This window comes from Tachysurus fulvidraco, chromosome 7 (genome assembly GCF_022655615.1).
Source record: "Tachysurus fulvidraco isolate hzauxx_2018 chromosome 7, HZAU_PFXX_2.0, whole genome shotgun sequence".
NCBI classification, from domain to species: Eukaryota; Metazoa; Chordata; class Actinopteri; order Siluriformes; family Bagridae; genus Tachysurus; species Tachysurus fulvidraco.
The window spans coordinates 21,793,030-21,806,925 of record NC_062524.1 but is presented as its reverse complement, the minus strand read 5'-3'; the positions used below and the strand labels follow the sequence as shown (position 1 = coordinate 21,806,925).

At 38.4% G+C, this 13,896-nt stretch overlaps 1 protein-coding gene across 1 annotated transcript in view; it reads right to left on the bottom strand.

The window, feature by feature from the left end:
• The window catches only part of ndrg2 (NDRG family member 2), a 30,433-nt gene that overhangs the window by 7,648 nt on the left and 8,889 nt on the right, over positions 1-13,896 (bottom strand). The window contains exons 2-9 of the mRNA XM_027139262.2: positions 4,412-4,505; positions 3,383-3,424; positions 3,163-3,268; positions 2,576-2,696; positions 2,110-2,172; positions 851-911; positions 298-384; positions 98-154 (exon numbers count right to left, since the gene is read on the bottom strand). Of these exons, the coding sequence (XP_026995063.1) occupies positions 98-154; positions 298-384; positions 851-911; positions 2,110-2,172; positions 2,576-2,696; positions 3,163-3,268; positions 3,383-3,424; positions 4,412-4,486 (612 nt within the window). The 5' untranslated portion in view covers positions 4,487-4,505. The remainder of the gene's footprint in view (positions 1-97; positions 155-297; positions 385-850; positions 912-2,109; positions 2,173-2,575; positions 2,697-3,162; positions 3,269-3,382; positions 3,425-4,411; positions 4,506-13,896) is intronic.

Here is a 13,896-nt window from a genome sequence, read left to right as displayed (position 1 = left end):
CAAAAACACACACAAAGACAAACACGCACACAAAGACAAACACACACCCACACAAAGACAAACACACACCCACACAAAGACAAACACACACACACACCTGACTGAAGAGGTGACCGAGGATCTGGTCAGCAACTGAAGAAGTCAGTGTGATTAGCTGAAATGAAACACAGAGGGGAAAAATGAGAAAAATTAATAAAAACAAAATTTTCTTAACTCCTAAAAAAAATAACAAATAAAAGCACAGTTTGTTATTGTACCAAGCATAAGCTAGAAGAAGAAAAAAAAAAAAAAACACACCTTTTGGGCAGCCCAGTCCATCCAGCCACGAGCGTTCGGATCAATATTTATCAGAACAAGACCTTCCACAGAGTCTGGATTTTTAATCTGGGAGAGAGAGAGAGAGAGAGAGAGAGAGAGAGAGAGAGAGAGAGAGAGAGAGAGAGAGAGAGAGAGAGAAAGAGAATGAATAATTAAATAAATGCCAGACAGACAATTCACACAATACCACTGTGTCATAATAAGAGACCTTAAAGTCAATGCTAATGGCATTACTTTCTATCAGAATATTTTTTTATATATATATATAAAACGGTCTAATTAGATTCAACAAGATGATATTTATAAAATAATAGTAAAACTGTGTGAGGTCTCTGTAACCAAATGAATAGTGTTGTGTGAAATACTAAAACTGTTTTTTATGGTGTTATTTTTGTCCTCTAAAAGGACATGAATCTGACTATTGCTCTCTACTTTGCGCTGCTTTTAGCTCACTTCTTGGTTCAAATATTTTACTAGAGAAGTGACTAAAGAGGAAAAACCCAGAAACAGAGAGAGAGAGAGAGAGACTTACTGTGAACTTTGAAAGGACGTAGGCTCCTGCTCCAACTCCAACTCCGATCACAGTACGGAAACTATCCCAGTGGACACACACAGTGGAGTAGTTAGAAATACTGAAAGTGTTATATTAAGGCAGTTGTTTCCATGATATAAAAATACAAGTAATCCAATAAAATCTGCTTTTGTTTTCCTTTCTACTGAATGACTACTAGTATGATGACGGTGGTTAACAGACTTTTCAATCAATGCAAACGTCTCCTTGACATAAAGCTCTTTATGAATTTCGACTGCATATACAGTCGGATTAACAGAAAATGTGCGATATGCATCAAAACGAAGTTAGACAGGTGCAAATAAAATATTTATAAACGAAAATCGTGGATATTGTCAGGGGTTCCTAAACTTTTGCATACGACTTGCATAGTCACTTCAGTCACTTGTAACGGAAAAGCGAGCAACTCATGCGTTTGTAGCTTAAACAGAAGGCCGTGTGCCTTGTAGAGAAAGAAGTGAATTACATTTGAGATTGTGATAATTAAAGGTGGGGTGCACGATGTTTGAAAGCCAATGTTGACATTAGAGATCACCAAAACAAACATGCCCCTAACCCAAATGGGTGTCACCCCTGTTTTGATAGCTCCGCCCCACACATACATGCGTAACCCAGGCAACTATTATGGTGTAACCTGCTGTTGCAGCTGGACGAGGGGATATTTTTTATCAAAAAATGAACTCAATGAGTAATGCTATGGTAATACAAATGTGTTTGTAGTACTGTGTTGTACTGTGAAAGGTTTAGCATCGTTTCACGCGGAAGACGACGTTCAACTCCTAGAACCTGATGCGGATGTAACGGCAGGTATCCGCCATGTCAATGTTTCAACCGCTTTCGGCTAATGTTAGACATGCGCACTGAACAATCTCTCCGCCGCATATTGACAAGACACGCCCCTTTCTGCTCATTGGCTACATGTTTGTTTTGTAAGTCGGCCGGACTCAGTTTTCTGAAGCATTTTTCAATCATCGTGCACCCCACCTTTAACAAACAGCACTCAAAGTACTCTTCTAGCTCCGATTTACATTTATAACGTCTGTTTTGATTGTTTTTAAATATTCATGTGACCTTAAATGCCTTCTGGGCAAGTTCTGTCATTGAGCTCTTATTATATCAATCATCCTTCCTATTCAAAAAGAGAAAGTATGAGGTGTGGCTGGAATGCCAAACCCACACACAGCAAAGGAGGGTCATATAATTATCATATTTTCACTTACTTGAAGAACTGTATGACTGATGGGATCATTTCTGCAAGCTGATCCATGGAGACATAATGATACCTAGGATGGAGACGATATGTGGTGATTAGTATTCAGGAGCGTGAGGGTATGGTGGGAAATCAGAAACAGTTACAGGTTATGATATGTCATTGTATTCTGAATAATGAGGTCATTGTGAGCTCTGGGCTCTGCAGCATCTAAGAATCAGTCTGCATAGAATAAGCTGTTTAATGCAGTGATGGTCACAACACAGCCAGAGTTCAGTGTTTCATGTTCATATAGCTCTAAATTGTGGACAAACAAATAACTGGAGCGAGTGTGTTATTGATTGTATTAGTCATCTAGTCTATGCAAACAAACACAAACACACACACACACACACACACACACACACACACACACACACACACACACACACACACACACACACACACCAGCCCACACCAGCCCACACCCAGTTTACCCAGCAGGATAGGGCGCAGCTCCCTCCTCTTGTCCTGGGGCGTCTAAATAAACCACTGTGAAGTTCTTCACAATCTCCTGCATCTCCTCAAACTTAAAGAGTGCAGAGAAGCAGCTCTGGCCTAAGAAAAAAATGGAGCAAGATGGACTAAATATACACACACTTTACAATTTTAGCAGTGTTCTGCAGTTGTCAGTTTTGAATAGCCAATTCACCTACAAGCATATGTATAGGATGCTGGAGGGAACTGGAAAACAAAAAGGAAACCAATGCAGACCAACAGAGAGAGAGAGAGAACATGGAAAACTCCACGTATTAAACCAAGCTCTCGATCCAGATCTCTGCATCGGAGTTTTGATTTACACTGCGTTGTAATATGATTAAGACAAGTCAAGATATACTACAGAAGCAAGATTTTGTTCCTCACTAGTTTAAAACACATAATCGAAAAGCTGGCCTTCATTGTTAAGTTTTTGTTTTTTTAAGTTAAAATTCCAGGTTTACCTCATACATGTGTGTATGAGTGTGTGTGAGTGAAAGAGATAGAGAGACACAGACAAACAGACAGACAGACACCGGAGACTCACTCTCCATTCCCACATCATGAAAAGTCAGTATAGCTGGACGACGGGTACTTCCTGTGCCGTACAGCGTCACATGCATCAAACCATGTGGGGTCTCGATATTGTACTCCTAAACCACACACAAACACACACACAAAATATTAAAAATGTGCAGTTAAAAGTTAAAGTATTCTTTAATTATTCTATCAACATCTCTATAAATTGCCAAATATCAGCTTCTTACCTGACCCTGATCCAACAATATTCTGGCTGCGATCTCAGCATCCTGCACAGCAACAGAGGGACATTAAAGTTTATCAAGTGTTGTTTAAAACCATTTATAATTGGAAAACTCTCCCCTTTCTGCCCAGACTACTCCAACAGCCTTGTAGCAAGTTTCTGCTCTGTTGAGCTGCCTAATTAATTAATCGATTAATTAATTAATCGATTAATTACTTAATCTATTAATTAATTAATCCATTAATTAGTTAATTAATTAATTATTGCATAATAATAGGCAGAAGTCTAAAGACTAAAAAAGCTACATCTGCAGAAAAAGCTGGTTCATGTTCACAACACTAGAGTCCTGGAACTATATACAGTGTTGTTTCCTTCATATTGGGATTACTTCTGATCGAGTGAATTTTCCAGGAAAAGTGTTTTTCACTCCATGCTAATTAGCATTAACTCCCTTGAGAGACTTGCAAACCTTTTACATTGCTACCAGTGATAGAGTTTATTATTTTTTTTAATTAATCAGTCTGCTGCAGCAATTCTACAGGTCTAGACTGTAGTCTACAGATTCTTTCAAGTTACCAGCAGATGGCTCCAGAAAACTCTTCCCATATATTTGCACATTCACCCTGTATACGTCTCACACATATGATGTGATACACATTGGTGATAACATGATCATTCGAGCCTGTGAAAGGCAAAGCACGGCTTGACGCGAAGAGATGACGTGGAACAAAAGCTCGCCTGGAAATATTTGCTGTGACGTCAAAATCGTCGGGCCTAAAATAGCTGTGTCTTTTAACTCCTGATTTAAATACTGCAAATAAACAAAGTGGAAGGTTTTCATAGGTAGAAATTTAGATCCCAAAATATTTAGCATACAATCGTGTGTGTAAAGCTTCATTGACTGGTACTATTTTTGGAGATTTGAGGAGTGGATGTCATTATTTTTCTCTCTGTGTGTGTGTGTGTGTGTGTGTGTGTGTGTGTGTGTGTGTGTGTGTGTGTGTGTGTGTGTGTGTGTGTGTAAAAGAGTGACCTTCACGCTGTTGGTTTGACCCGTAAGTAAAGGCTTGTCCTCCATAATGGTAACCTCTTGCGTTTCGGTCGTCATTATAAGTCCTCCCTATGTCCTGTTAAAAAAGAAAAAAGAAAAAAGCAATTAGTAAACAGCACACATACACACACACACACACACACACACACACACACACACACACACACACAGATTTAATTATGAGTGATTGCCCAAGTTAAACTCTTAACCTTTTTTATGCTCTTTAAAATTAAACCATTTTCGATCTTTGACCAGACAAATATCCCGTCAGAGACATTTGGTCCTTCAAAACCATGACACTTTCGAATTCCCTAATGCTCAAGGGGACTTGCATAATCTGTCACTGGTATTGAATCAGCTTCTTTCTTCTTCTTTTTTTTTAATTAGAACTTAGGGGGAGAGTTAATAAGCATTAAGCCAGAGAGGGCACCCAGTGAAATGAGGACAGCATTCATGGCATTATACAACCTTAATCAAGATACTCAATCATTTATTTTTTTACTTAATAAAACATGCTGATTTATAATGGGTGACCTTTCCAAGCAGGCTGATGTCATTTTAACCAGAAAGTAAGTACGCACTTTCTGAACGGAGTAAACGGTGTCACGCAAACAGACTGACATGGCTTTAGTAAAGTGTGTGTGTGTGTGTGTGTGTGTGTGTGTTTTGCAATGATGGTTGCCTCAGGGAGTCTCTCTATCTGTGCAGAACAAATGGTACCGCCCTCTCCATCTCTCTCTCTCTCCATCTCTCTCTCTCTCTCTCTCTCCCCATCTGACCTTCCACTTTTCCTTCCTGCTCTGTTGCTTTACGTCCAAACAGGATGCATGCAAAAATAACTAACTAACTAAATAAATAACCAACCCAAAGCTTGGTGAATATACATCTGCTGCATATTAAACCGATTATGCTGACAATGTGATTTCCCCATACAAGCTGTAAAATGACAACATTCCTGCAACATCGCTCAGTGCCTTAATGCTGAAAAATAACGTCATAACAATATTCAGCCGCAATACTGCAGGCTCTCGTTGCCATGAATTTCGAAGGCAGCGGCCACCAGGTGGAGCTGAAGGTCACACTGTGACATCAGTCTAAGTTACAGACCATAAACAATCAGGTGGGCATTAAATACTCATTAAAAACAAAACAAAAAAGCATGAGGCTCTTTATCAGAATTGTTAATGAAATGTCTGCCAACTGACTGTGAGTGAAACTTGTTTAACCTACATAAGGAATGACAGTATTATTATCAGTCCAACCACAGACGTACAATATCTAATGCTTTTCTTTTTTTCTCTCTTTTTTTTACCTTAGGCACAATAATAAGACATGATGCCAAAAACCTTCAGCAGTTTCTGGGTTTGTAGTTCTCAAACTGCTGTATAGAATTTTCTATTTTTACACTAGTAGAAAACACAACCAAATCTGTTATATTTGGTAACGAGCTCCTACAGCTATTAATTATTATACAGTCTGAATTGAACGGGTTGGATCCAAAATTCAATAATTAATTTAAAAAAATAAAAATAAAAAATAAAAACAGAGGGAAAGTTTGGAAACATAAAGCTCTATAGCGATAAACAATAGCCAAGATAGTATCATATTTGTACAGAAGTGTATTGCATTCACTTGAGGAAAAAAATCTACTCTGTTTTTCTGAATTAACGAGTTAATTATCTCAGAATTATGAGATAATTTTTCATAAAAAAAAAGTTTTTTGCTCTGTTTTTCTGAATTAATGAGTTAATTATCTCAGAATTATGAGAATAATCTTCATGAAAAAAACATTTTGCTCTGTTTTTCTGAATTGACGAGATCCCTTAAACTTGAAAGGCGGGACATGTTTACTTCCATGCAATCCACCTAAAATAGAGCTGCTGGCAGGATTTTGAGGGATCAAGCAGATCAGGATGTTCTTTTCGTCTGAACAGGCGCAAAGTCTTGAGGTGTCTGTGCAAAGTTGATGCACTAATAACAATACCATTTATATTACTTAAAGACAGCAGTATCTCCCAATGTCTCAAACCCAAAGTAAAATAAAACCGGATTAAACTTGAAAGGCGGGACATGTTTACTTCCATGCAATCCACCTAAAATAGAGCTCCTGGCAGGATTTTGAGGGATCTCATTAATTCAGAAAAACAGAACAATTAATTTTTTTTTTTAATGAAAAATGATCTCATAATTCTGAGATAATTAACTCATTAATTCAGAAAAACAGAGTAGATTTGTTTTCCTCAAGTGAATGCAATACGCTTCTGTATATATGTTATAACAACAAGCTAATATTTGTTTGGAGCAGGTCAATGCTGCTTATTTTACAGTTAAATGTTGTCTCTGCTTAAGTTTTAAGTTGTAACACAACCAAAAAGGCCAAACATCGTTCTTTCCCTGAATGATTTGTTCTGGAATCATCCTAAAAATGATTCCTCAGGTCCAGTAATTCAGATGGTTTCAAAGTCCACTATATTGTGTGAACTGGTGAAATGCCACATTAAATTAGACCTCATACCATGAAAAAAATCGGTTTTGCGACGGGACTCAACAGCAAGTACGAAGTTGACGACAAGGACAGCAAACACGGAAGCCTGTATCTTAGCAATGCTTTGGAGTAAATGGCACCAGACTTGGTGGATAGGTTTAAGACCAAATCATGTAGATCCCCACAAAGGGCTGTGTTTTTCCTCTACAATGTGAGAGTACAATTAAAGAATGAATGTAAATGCCAAAAATGACTAACATCCATCCATGATAATCAAACATCCATATAATCACAGCTTGTTATTCCCGCTATACTTACACATAATAATAATAATAATAATAATAATAATAATAATAATAATAATAATAATAATAATAATAATAATAATAAGTTCTTTAGGACTGTTCGCATCAGGCTCAGGCCTCTTTTGAAACACCATCTGTTGTTGTTCGATCAAATGTCAGCACAGTGTACAGGCAAATACATGACTACTGACCACAATGTCCTACGAGTCAAAATACAGAAAGCTTCAACGAAGCCAGTCAGAGCCAGTGTGTATCTACGTGCTTTCGCAGGCAGAGCTGAAAACGTCTCACACTAACAATAACGCAGTAGCATTATACCTAATCCTTTAGATAACTTCAATCTCTTTTCCTAATCTCTCTTTATTTCCTTCTGTCTCAGTCTTAGATGGTGTCTTTTCGAGCGTGTAATATCGGTTAAACGGAACAGAGAGAAGTGTCTTTCACTGCAAAGAAAGAGACGAGAAAAAAAAATGAATGAGGGAAGTGACAAAGAGAGAGAAGAAAGATCAAATTAACAGAATAAACAAATCTGGATTCATACGCACTTTTGCACACACAGCTTTATTTAAGGGATTTCTACACATCTAAGGGAAGCAAAAAAGTCCTACAAGTTTAGAAGGGAAAAAAAAGAAAAGAAAAGCTCCTCTGCACTGAAACGTCTGATGTGTGAATAAAGAAACTGAATGCTCTCTACAGGACAAAAGACAAATCAATGCAGACAACATGTAGCCAGACACAACTAGCACAGCAAGCCAACCAAACAAGCGAGTGATGTTTGTTCCTGAAATAGAAATCACACACACTCACACTCACACACACACACACACACACACACACACACACACACACACACACACACACAACATGATTAAAATGATCTTATACCTTACACTTATGTGTAACTACTACACTTACACAAAATCCTCAGGTTTACTCTCTTATTCTGTAGCTTTTGCATTCAGTAGTTTGCTCAAATCTTGACTTTAACTAGATTTACTCCTTATATTCAGTAGTTTTCTTCTCATTCACAAGTCTAAATCCCGCATTCTAGAATTTTTCTCGCATTCAGTAGTTGTACGCGATCACATACGCAACCATACTGAGTATGACATGCAGGAAATGCTCTTTACTACTACATGTTACATACCACTCCTGTCAGACTCCATGGTTTTTCCTCTTACATTCAGTATTCTCATGTTCATTACAGTTACTCTCATAATTACAAGTTTTCTTTTCACATTCAGCAGTTTTATGCCTGAATTCAGTATTTCTTCTCTCGCATTCAGTAGTTCCATAGTTTTACCCTCGCAGTCACTACTTTTGCTCACACTCTAGATTTACTCTCGCATTCAGTAGTTCCATACTTTGACCCTCGCAGTCACTACTTTTGCTCACACTCTAGATTTACTCTCACATTCAGTAGTTCCATAGTTTTACCCTCGCAGTCACTACTTTTACACACACTCTAGATTTACTCTCGCATTCAGTAGTTCCATACTTTGACCCTCGCAGTCACTACTTTTGCTCACACTCTAGATTTACTCTCGCATATTCAGTAGTTCCATAGTTTTACCCTCGCAGTCACTACTTTTACACACACTCTAGATTTACTCTCGCATTCAGTAGTTCCATAGTTTTAAACTCGAAATCAATACTTTTACTCACACTCTAGATTTACTCTCGCATTCAGTAGTTTCCCTCTCGTATTTTCCAGTTTTTCCTTCACATTCAATAGCAGTACTCTTTCATTCACTAGTTTTACTTCCACATTCAGTACTTTTACTCTTGTATGCCCTCTCGCATCTTCTTAGCGGAATTTAGTACACCGAGCCGCAGGGATACTCTGGAATATTGCACTTGTGGAAATGAATTTGAAGAAACCTTTTATCGGTTTCTTTTTATACAGGGTGTCGATTTCATGGAGCTGAGCCACATTTTTTGTGGATTTTTATATGTAAATGTCAGAACTAAAATGGTGAATGTGAGAACGTGCTGTGCGTATGTGACAGGTTGGAAAAACAGCCTACATAGCACCCTGTACTTACTTCATCACACACACACACACACACACACACACACACACACACACACACACACACACACACACACACACACACACACACACACACACACACACACACACACACACACACACACACACACACACACACACACACACACACACACACACACACACACTCTCTCCAGAGCTGCGAGGTGAAGGCTGCATGATCGAGTGTCTCGTAACAGGGTGACAGCTGGCACTGTTCAAATGGAACAGGAAAGAGGTTACACACGGCTGTTCACAGAGAACGTTAAGCGGCAGACTCGCACTAGCTGAAAAGCCACAAACAAGTAAGCTGGCACACGGTGTTTTTGTTCTTTCAGTGCTCCCTAATCTCCCTTGTCAGCCATTTTCCTTTTGTTCTTGTTTGAGCATTTCCTCACAATTAGCCTAATACCATACACCTTTTTCCTATAATATTTAATATTTCTTTCATTATAGCTTTAAAACACAAAAGACTTCTCTGGGGGTGGGGTTGGGGGGTGGGCGGTGCGGAAGAAGAAAAAAACATTCAACAGTCTGTATATTCATTATCACCTTTTCTGGAATAAATAGCAAGACGTTCACACTTGGGTGATAGACAGGTGGAATTGCAAGATCTCTTAGAAAGAGCTTTAATACATAAGACACAAAATATCACACGTATTATTCGAGGATGATGTGAAACTCTTGGCTACAAAACCCATGGGCTCATTTCAGGTGCAGAAGACAGGCAACATTTGATGCATTCGCAACACCGGTTCCAGAACATTCGTTAATTTTTGATGGCAGGTTTGAATATTAATCCTGCAGACTAATCAAACTGCACTTGCAAATTTTACTTAAATAAGCAAGGCTCGTGGAGTTTGAAAAGGCAGGTGTGCTAACAAAAAAAAAACAAAGCGAATCGATGAGAAATCTGGCTGAAACGCATCTCGACTTTGACTTAAGTTCAGCAGGTTAGATTAATGATTTATTATCCCAATATCTGGGGTCACCAGGGCTAAACTAAGACGAAAATTCAGGCCGGGAGTGTTATATCCAGCCATAGGACCACAACACAATGACCACTGACCACTTTCACCAAAACTCCTAAACATCTGCTCATTCAATTAAGCCCATGCTCATTAAATAAATCAAACAACAATGGGCAAAAGCTTCAGGCATCACCAAGGCCAAACATCAGAAAAAGAAAAAAAAAAGATATCCAAGTGACTCTGTGTAAACCCAGTAAGGACAAAGGAGAATAGACAGACTGGTTGAAACTGACAAGAAGGCACCAGTAACTCTCTTGACAATAGAGTGAGCAGAAAAGCATCTCAGAAGACACAGTTTTTAGCCGACTCACAGAACAAATTCTTATTTTCTTAATGCTGTATTTAGACGCATTCTCTTGGACAACTTTTTTTTTCTACCAGTGGGTCACCCAAAGGAAGAAGATAGCGCTTTAACTTCCCACGATCTACCCAGATTTCTGCAAAGTTGCTCTATGATGAGGTCGTTTGTTAAAAGCTACACAAATAAATAAAAGAAACTGAAATGTGTAAAAATGACTTGAATCTGTGTGTTTATACTATTTATAACTACTTTTAAATGGATTTTTTGGCCAAAGCACTGCTTTAGTGTGGAGCTTTGACTTTGGCTGATCTATCGATGTCCTATATGGATTTCCGATGCAGATACATTATAGTCTAATGGGAACAGGGTCAATGAACCCTTCCACTTCTCCCAGAAACACTGGGGAAAAAATAATAATAACTTGTGGTAAAAAAAATAGCAGAATTTTCTGAATTCCTGCTGTTACGGTTTTCAATGACTCATTACAGTTCATAAATTGAGATTGCATGAGGATGTGATCTAAGCGGCATAATGTGTTTATATTTTAGTCATAAAATGCATTATTTTGTAAATGCAGTGATGCAGGGATGCACAGCTTGTCCTCTAGGTATCAAAAAATGAATAAATACTATACTATTTTATCATTTTCATCACTAGCACAGAATCCTACCCCGCTGGGGCCGAGTGCTTGTAGGTAGCCGAGTAGCTGTGATTTACAGCGATCCGTGATCGGTTTGGAGATTTCTGGAGGTTTCTGTAGCAACTGTACCAGAGAGAAGGACACAACAGGCATTAAATCAAGAAAGCAAGTCAGCCAGGAACTTATCAGAACAGTGTTCCTAGGAGAAGAAGGTCACACATGGCAGGAGTGAGAGAGAGAAAAAACAAGAGAGACAAATAGGTGTTCCAGGCACTTGGATCTACAAAGAAAAAATCTTATCGGGTGTGTAAGAAAAGCAAACGGGGTAAAAATACATGAAGCTTCCTGTCAATCAGGAAACTCCACTGTATCCTAACTTAATTTGTTATTAAAAGGGCTGTCATAAATCTTCTGTTCCACAACAGTGGTTTGTTGTAAAATGTTAAAAATGTGAGATCGCATCCCAGTGGAAAATCTCAGCAAAGCCACGGAGTCTCCATCTACGCTTTCCTGAACTGAACTGAGGCAGAAGCACCTGTTCGATCAAACTAAAATTATCCAGGATGCTTAACAATAGTGAAAAATAGCAAACAACAAATGCCAAGGAGAGATCCCACCAATAACTATTGGATAAAGGTTACCCTGGTTCAAACAGCTAAGTGAAGACGATGCGTATACACTCGAGAGTCGCTATTAATAGGATAACACAAAATAAAATAACGCACAACGAAGCTTAGAAAAACTAATCTAATGCCTGTGTACAGAAATAAAAATAAAGCATAACGCACACAGCTACAATAACTTGATGGACCTGGGATTCAAACTCACAATCATTAGTCCAATTCCATAACCACAGAGCTACCAGTTCCCTATAGAAATAAACTTCTTGCCTGCTGTCACGCTGACCCGTACAGTACATAAGGTTCAAGGACATGGGATGTTTCATAAAATGGCCTACACTAACCAGACAAACAGTGAGGTGTGTGTACGACGTGCGATAAACTTTAAGACAGGGTTGTCAGCTGGTGGAGCGCAAACATGTTTATGTCGCTGGTGTTGTTAATATGAAACCAAATCTCTGGATCAGATTCTTCACAGGATCTTCTTCAATCAGATAAGGAGACTAGCTACAGTGAGGGCTTGTATCGGGAACAAACTGTCCACCAGATATGTAAAAACTTTGACCAGATATGTCGACTGTCCGTTTTCAGTGGTTCGTCCTCAGTGACCGCTTTATCCTGGTTAGGATCAGTGCAATTTGAACGACACATTTATCTCTATTTTGAAAAAAAAGAATGGAGCATGTTTGTTAGAAAATATCTCAGACAAGTATAGAAACATAACTATGTGAGATTAAAAACCACACTGTAATCTCTAATGTGGAAATGTGAACATATCCCTAAATAACCCCATAGACTATTCAGTACGCATTAAAAAAAAGGAGCTGCTGTCACCAGTCAGTCATCTTAGTCACAAGGAGAATCTGAAGTACGGTATCTCCGGGTCTCTCCGGCACTCATCCGTAACACATCGTACTTTCCTGACCTTCAGCACACTTTCCCCGAAGTTTTCTCTTTTGTTTGTTGAAACTGAACTCAGTCTGATATTTCGCACTTAAGTTTCTGCTATTGCCTGCCATGGCCTGAGCGCAGGGTGTCATTTAGGGTTGCTGTATGGTACATATTTAGGTGTTATTAAGCAAGTATTTTTAGATCTTCTGTTATGGGACACTTGGGCATGCCATGCTGTGACATTTTCGGACGAGCTGTTTGGCTAAGAAGAAAAAGTATAAGTAGAAGAAGGCGGTTGCTATGGTCTGTTTGAGTGCCAAAATATTTCTAATGCTTGGTCACGGCATAAATCTACGATTATACACTTCAGACCAGTCAGTTAAAATACTAACTAAATAAAAAAGCCCAGAAGCACCTTTCCATTCATGAAACACAAAGACATGATATCCAAATTGGATATGTCCACATACCCTTGAAACCAAGCACCGTCCCCCACTATTGCCCCAGGACACTACAGAAAGGACACACTGTGGAATCCCAACCCTGTACATCTGCCCCTCTGACTGACCAGAACATCAGTTCGCAAAATATTCCCAAACCTCTTCTGAGAATTCTCAATGCATCAAACCTTTACAAACATTTTGCTGTCCACTAATATACAATGCTATATTTTACCGCAAGTAAAGTTTACACCTCATTAGCTAGCCAAACTAGTTTGCATTACTCACACAAAAAGTTGTCCTGGATCTCATTAATATTTAGTTAACTAGTTTTTAAGCAAACAAGTAAATAAACAAATTAATAAAAATCAAAACCAACATTTACTAATTACCAATAAGCAAAAAAAAATAATAATAAAAAAGTCTGTCAATATCAAACGCAAATGGTGTCACGAGCTTCAGGCGTTAATTTAATCATGAATTAAACCCTAGTTACGAGATCGTAATTCATAAACGCGACATGACTTCACTCGTCCGGGTCAAATTAGCAAGACTCGTGCGATATCACACACACAAAAAAATCTCATTTAATTAATTACTCTACTTTGCATTAATTTCTAAAATGACAATCACAAAATCTTGTAGTGACTGAGTATTATGAAAGAATCAAACATACATTTACAGCATTTCGCACACACCCTTAC